The 7,139-nt window shown below is 32.1% G+C and overlaps 1 protein-coding gene across 1 annotated transcript; it reads left to right on the top strand.

The window, feature by feature from the left end:
- The first annotated feature begins 4,184 nt into the window (after positions 1-4,184).
- Positions 4,185-6,593, top strand: LOC126891916 (uncharacterized). Its single transcript, XM_050661266.1, has 2 exons — positions 4,185-4,397; positions 4,552-6,593. Exons 1-2 carry the CDS (start codon positions 4,250-4,252, stop codon positions 6,591-6,593), a joined length of 2,190 nt encoding a protein of 729 aa, XP_050517223.1. The 5' UTR covers positions 4,185-4,249.
- Positions 6,594-7,139: the final 546 nt, after the last annotated feature.

The following is a 7,139-nucleotide window of genomic DNA, read 5'->3' as shown; positions in this document are numbered from 1 at the left end:
ATTTTTACGTTTTCATAATCAAACTGGTGGCCTGTTTGTATAAAATGTTCGACAACAGCGCATGTGTTGTTTTTTCGTTTGCAGTCGCTTTTATGTTGACTAATGCGCTGTTTTAACCACTGACTTGTTTGTCCAATATAACATCCCTGGCAACCTAAACACTGTAATTGATATATAACATTGCTGTTATACATGACTGGTGTCCTATCTTTAATTTTAGAAAATATGGTTTTTGATTTTAGGTTGCTGTATTTGCTAATTTTTATATTTGGGTAGTCTTTAAACAGGGAAGTTAGTTGATTAGTTAAATTTGGAATATACGGATGTTTTTTATATTTAATATCTTGTGGAGGATGATCTAATTGTCCATCATAAAATCGTGTGTTGAATATTAGTTGTGTTAACCTTTAACTACACGCACTGGCGTATTTTGTACGCCAGATATAAGAATTCTACTGTAAATATGTAATAATGAAAACCTGGTATGTAAAAGGCTAAAGGATATTTATAAAGAAATAGAAGAATAATAAATATTCTGACACTAAATTGACATAAATCTTGTTCCGTCAATTTTAAAATCTAATTTAATATTTTCTTACATATTTGTTAATTATTATCGTTTAAACTTGTTAATGTATTATTTGTTATTGTTAATTTAAAGATTCATTTAAAGATTAGAATGTTAAAAACTTATAAAACTGATTTTCTTTAAGGTATGTAAATATGTTTTTATAATTGTATACAAAAGTAATAAATTTTGTTCTTTAAGGAGAAAAAACGGTGTTTAGTCTATGTCCCGAGTTTCCAGAGTTTCTACATTATAAATCGGTTTTTGGTCACCTTGAAAACAGGAAGATGTCAACAAAGGAGGTACGAATCCATTTGGAACTTGGTGAAGAAAATAGCTTAGAGGTAGTTAAATTAACAACAATTAGATTATTATCAGATGATATCAATTATTTGTTTCCAAAAAATTTACAAAATTTAAAACATCGTAAAGATTTATTTGACACAAGTAGTACTGTCAAAATGGCAAGTAAAGCTTTGACAAAAGCAGGTCAGTATAGGAACATCACGATTACATTAAATCCTGAGATTGTTACTTTGTATTTAGATGAAGATTGTAATTTTGTTTTTAAAAATTGTTATTTAGAGGAATTATTAGAGAATAGCACGCTGATAAATACTCCGGTTTCATTAGAAAAAACAGATAAAACTAAAGTAGATTTAATTAGACTAATTGATAAATTAAGCACTAAACTCGAGACAAAAGTAAACAGGGGGCTGGATATCTCCCAAATTCAAAGCCAGTTTGTTTTAAATCAATTTAAAGGCAAAGAAAATGCTAGACAGTGGATGAGTAATTTTGAAAATGAGTGCGAAAGGCATGAAATAGTAGCAGATGAAGCTAAAACACAAATATTACGTCTATTTCTGGAACATAATGCTATAGAATGGTATACCTCAACTTTATGTAAATTAAGAATGCATGGAGCATGGTCGGAATGGCAAAATTCTTTTTTAGAAACTTACGGCGATAAAAGTTGGCGAACAGTATATCTAGCACTGGCGAAGCGTCCATGTAACCACTGTTACCATTGGTAACAGTTAAAAATCTTGCAAATAAATATTTTATGACGATGAATAATTCTATTTACCAATATTTTTACCAATAGAAATATATTATTATATTATGTGGTAATAGTACCTAACTCAGTAAATAGTTAACTACTCGTAGACACGAAAATATTGGCGAGTTTAGGTGACTCAGTTGCGCTTTATTATACTCTGTTACCAGACTCATTTCTGGTTACAATGGTTATATACCCACGCTGGCGCTGGGGACCGGCTAGTGACTGAAAATCTTGAAGAAGCGACGGCATAAGCGCGCTGTGTATCAGTAGCGCTGTTACCACATTTAAAATTGGTGACAGTACCTATAAAAAGTGTGCGTGCAGTTAACCATGGATGAGTGTCGCTTCTTAATCGATCAACTACTTGAAAAGTAATTCTCCTTGTATAATTTTGAAGAAAAAAATGAGATTAAAAATGAAAGAACTATTTTAAACAATTTAAAAAAGGAATCAATAAAAGTAGTTTGATATTTTAAATTTAGTTGGTACAGTGAAAATCCTTGGTTATATTATGGTTGCAAGAAAAATATACTGTATTGTTGGCCATGTCTTCTGGTTTCTACAGAAAAATGGGTGGACCAGGTTCACGATTTAAATAGTGTTAGATTTTAAAAAAGGAGATATGAGGCCGTTACCTACATGCAAGATGTATACCCAATTTGATTCAGTTTGGCAAAACAAAAATCAAAAGTTCTCTTAACCAAGCTTTTAAAGCAAATATTGCTAAACATAATGAGTTCGTTAAAAAAATAGATAGGTATACCCTTAGCACACTTATAATAGATACTTTATGTTTTTGGGCCAAACAAGAACTAGCGTTTCGTGGTCATTTCGAGTGCGACTACTCTGACAATCGCATCGAGGTAATTACAGGGAATTGTTAACATTAATTGCCAAAAAAGATCAAAAATTTTGTTAACATCTAGAAACATCTGCCTTTTCGAGAGTTTCAAGTGATATACAAAATGATATTGAAGCTACACTCACCGGCACAAAATTCCGCCACCCAAAATTTTTGATTAAGTTTGACAATTTATAACTTTATTATTTGTGCTCCGATTTTCAAGATTCTTACACCAGTTTGTAGGTACATGTATTCATATTGTTTGGTATTATTCCGGTAACAAAAAATTTTGCTTGCATGTCATTGTACAGGGGTGAAAGGAAGCGTTATATTTTCTCTTAATTTTAAAAAATTCTGTGGAAAAATGGAATAGCTGATTTTGTATCATAGTCCTGTCATATTTTCGCGGAGGTATCACCAACATTTTGTTTTTTGAATTATCCGAATATCTTTTTTCTTGCAAGAGCTGTACCATTTTTTGTAAATAAAAACACTGATTGATACAATTGAGGTTGGATTGATAAGATTAGAATGGCTCGCATGCAGCCCAGATCTCAATCATATTGAGCATTTATGGGATGAATAAAAAAGCTATTTGCTGTCATCCTAGGCCTCCAGAAAATTTGGTACAGTTATGGCCATGGTAGAGGAATATCGGGCTATTCCCCAGGCAAGGAAAACACATCTTTATTAGATGCTAAAACAGATTGCGAGCAGTCGTTGCTGTAAGAGGTGGACATAACCGTTATTGAATTGTTTTGTTTTGTTGTTAAATTTGTTTTGTTAATTTTAGTGCGTTTGATATTTTTAATTAAATAAACCTTCAAAGCAATGTTTTTAATTACATCTCTTACAAGAAAAGAGATATTCAGATAATTCAAAAAACAAGACCTTAGTGATACCTCCAGGATAATACAAAAGGATTATGAAACAAAATCAGGCGACCAATTTTTCCACGGAATTTTTTAAAGTTAAAAGAAAAAATAACGCTTATATTCACCCCCGTATAATGCCATCTAAGCAAAAAAATTTTGTTACTGGAATAATAGCAATTGACATCAATACATGTATCTACAAACTCGTGAAAGAATCTTGAAAATCGAAGTACAAATAATAAAGTTACAGATTGTCAAACTTAATCAAAAATTTTGGGTGGCGGAATTTTGTGCCGGTGAGTGTATATTATATCGCTGTTGGGCGTGAAAAAGGGGACAAGTCAATTTTTGATGAAAACGGGATTAACTCAAATATAGGTTGAAAAAAGTATGTTTTAATTGTGTGTAAAAGGGGACTAGTCAATGTAGCTGAATTTGTATGTAAAGTTGATTGTTCCAAAAGAGGCACTTACAAAATAGTACATAAAGTTTAGTGTAAAAAGGGATATGTTAACATATTCCTTTTGGCACTGCCCATATCAGTATTTCTCTTAGTGAATAATGAGACAACTTGACTTGCCCCCTTATTCACGGTTAGCTTTTAATGTAGCGAGCAACCAACTTAACACACATACTATAAATTAGTATGCAAAACGAGTCATAGTTGTGATTATTATTGCAAAATAAAAATATTTGTTTTAAATTTAGTAATACCAATATAATAAGTGAAAATTAAAAAATGTCTAGAGGAAAACAAATTCTAAATATGCAAAATGCCGATGGTAAGTAAAATCATAATTTATTTTCCACTGGTAGTGGTAGAATATTTTTACTGTAATCTAAAATTATCCAGTTGTTTCTGTATGTATAATGTGTACACAGAATAAATAAAATAAATGGGATATTGTTTTACAGATGAACAAGAGAATGTTCGTATATATTGTTCAGATAAGGAAACTGTATTAGAAAATTGCAATAAAAGATGTACAAATGCTGACAATTACTTGGAAGGGATTATACCAATGCAGAAAACCTTTCCTTCTGGTAAGTAATAAATAATTTTATTAAAAGTGGGTACACGTAATACAAACTATGGAAGAAATTATATGAACAAAAACAAAATGCGCATTTAGTGTCGTTCTTTTGTTGTTTGCTAATAAAAATTTTATTAGCTAATTTTATTTTTGTTGCATTTTAGAGCAACATGCCCGAGATGAGTCTGAGATGTCCTACGCCAGTAGCGTTGCTGCATCACTTCCAGATGAAATTCAGGATCTATTAGATTTTTCATCAGATGATAGTATTGCAGATCCAAATTTTGTCCCTGCGCAGGATGAAAAATATGATAGCTTTGCCGCGGACAGCGATATAGTAGAAAGAAAAAAAAGAAGAGCCAATTCAGAAGAAGATATAAATAATACTGCAGTAGACAAATATAACTTAGACGGGCAAGTCCACGAGAAAGTTAAAAAACGCACGAACAAAGAAACGAGAAAAATGAGACAAGAGAGACGAGAAAAACGAAATTTTGGTAAGGCGTATGTTACAAGAACTGGAAAAGAGATTAAAGAAAAAACTATGCAAGAACTGAAATTATGTAGAAATAAGTGCAAGGAAAAAATAAAGGACGAAGTTCGCTTGCAACTTTTTAAAGAATTCTGGGAAATGGGAAGCTACAATCGTAGGTTAGAATATATAGCTGCTCTCATGGATGTTAAAGAGAAGAGTTCTATGCGAATTAGGTGTTCTGACCCAAGCAAACAACGGTACCGACAGCATACCATAATTTATCATTTCCCTCTTCATGGCGTTTGTTCTGTTGCTTGCAAGGACTGTTTTATGAAAACTTATAATATTAGTAAGAAATTCATAGAAGTTATAGTAGCGAAAAAATGTTCTCAAATATCAGGCGTAATGACATTAGACCAACGAGGATATCATGAAAATCGGAAGAAGGTATCAGATGATGAAAAAATAAGGGCAAGGGATCACATTTTATCTATCCCCTTATATGAAAGTCACTATACAAGAAGGCAGTCATCGAGGAAATATTTACCTTCAAACTACACACTCACTGCTATTTATGAAGCTTACAAGAAGATTTACCCAGATAATTTTATTAATCGTAAAATGTACGAAAACATATTTCACAGCCTTAACATCACTATAAAGAAACCTAAGAAAGACACATGCGGTAAATGTGACAAATTAAAAATGAAAATTACTATGTGCAAGAATGAGGATGAAATAAAACTACCAAAAGAAGAGTTAAACGAACACCATTTACAAGCTGATCAAGGATATAAAAACAAAGAAGACGATAAATTTCTGACTAAGGATAATGCTAAAATGAAAACTATTACTTTTGATCTCCAGAAATGCCTGCCAACACCAGACCTCCACAGTGGTGAGTCGTTTTACAAGAGGCAATTGTGGACATTTAATCTTACAGTTCACGACTGTGATAACTCACAAGCCCACTGCTATTTATGGCATGAATCTTTAGCAAAACGGGGCGGAAATGAAATTAGTTCCTGCCTATATCAATACCTAACAAAATATTTAGATCCTAAAGTTGAACACGTAATAATGTATTCAGACTGCTGTCCTGGCCAGAATAAGAACAGGTTCATAACAGCAGCTTGTTTAACTGCTTTACAATGCTCTGCAAATTTAAAAATTATTGAACACAAGTTTTTAATACCAGGCCATACACATATGGAGTGCGATACGGATCATAGTTTAATAGAAAAAAAGAAGAAAAAATTTAGTAGTCAAATAGAACATCCACATGATTGGGCTCAACTAATTCGGCAAGTAGGGAGGAAACGTCAATTTTTAGTTACAGAAATGCAGCGCTCTGCGTTTCTTAATTTTGGTGGCTTATTTAATTCTGTATTAGTTAACCGCAAAACTGATACTCAAAATAACAAGATAAACTGGAGACAATTTCGTTGGTTACGGTATGAAAAATCTAACCAGTTTCAATACAAGTTGTCCTTTGACAAAGAAGAACCTTTTAAGACCGTAGATTTAGAAAAGAGGGGAAAAGCGGCTCTAAATTTATTACCCAAGGAGGCATATAACAAGCCTGTGCCGATAACGATAGAAAAGAAAAAGCACCTGATGGACTTACTGCCGTATATATCAGAATCACTGTGGGACTTTTACAAAAATCTACCCACAGATAAAGACTTAGCTGATGTGCTCCCGGATTCATCAACTTCTGAGGACGATTAAAAGTTTGAAGTATCTTGTAGCTAGATTTGTATGCATAAGTAATTTATGTTTAATGTTTTTAGTACATAAATATAATGTAGCACTTAAGTAAGCTTGTATTAACGTAATAAAATTTTCCATTATCCTGTGTTATCGTTATTATGTTCAACTACAAAGGGGGTAAGTCATGTGAGTATTTGTGAAAAACGAGGTAAGTCAAACAAATATCGTTTTAAACAGATTTTTTTCCCAAATACTCAGCAAAAAAATCTTAATCCATGTAGGAAAAGTACATGTAAAAACAAATTTCAAGTAGATTATCATTCAAAACATCTGTAAAAAAACATCATTTTTTTGTAAAATTTTAAATAGCGTTTTTCTCGTTTTCACATTTTATGACTTGTCCCCCTTTTCACGCGCAACAGCGATATACATTTAGCCATATCTTCATTTTTTTAAATAAGATTTTTTGCATCTGGTTTTGGTAACACTTCAGAAAAGTCACGCGTCGCCACTAATATCTAGCATATACTTATAAGTATATAAACGGTTCTTTTCTAGATTATG

This window comes from Diabrotica virgifera, chromosome 1, assembly GCF_917563875.1.
Source record: "Diabrotica virgifera virgifera chromosome 1, PGI_DIABVI_V3a".
NCBI classification, from domain to species: domain Eukaryota; kingdom Metazoa; phylum Arthropoda; class Insecta; order Coleoptera; family Chrysomelidae; genus Diabrotica; species Diabrotica virgifera.
Note: the sequence above shows the minus strand (reverse complement) of the source record. Positions and strands in the feature narration are given on the sequence as shown.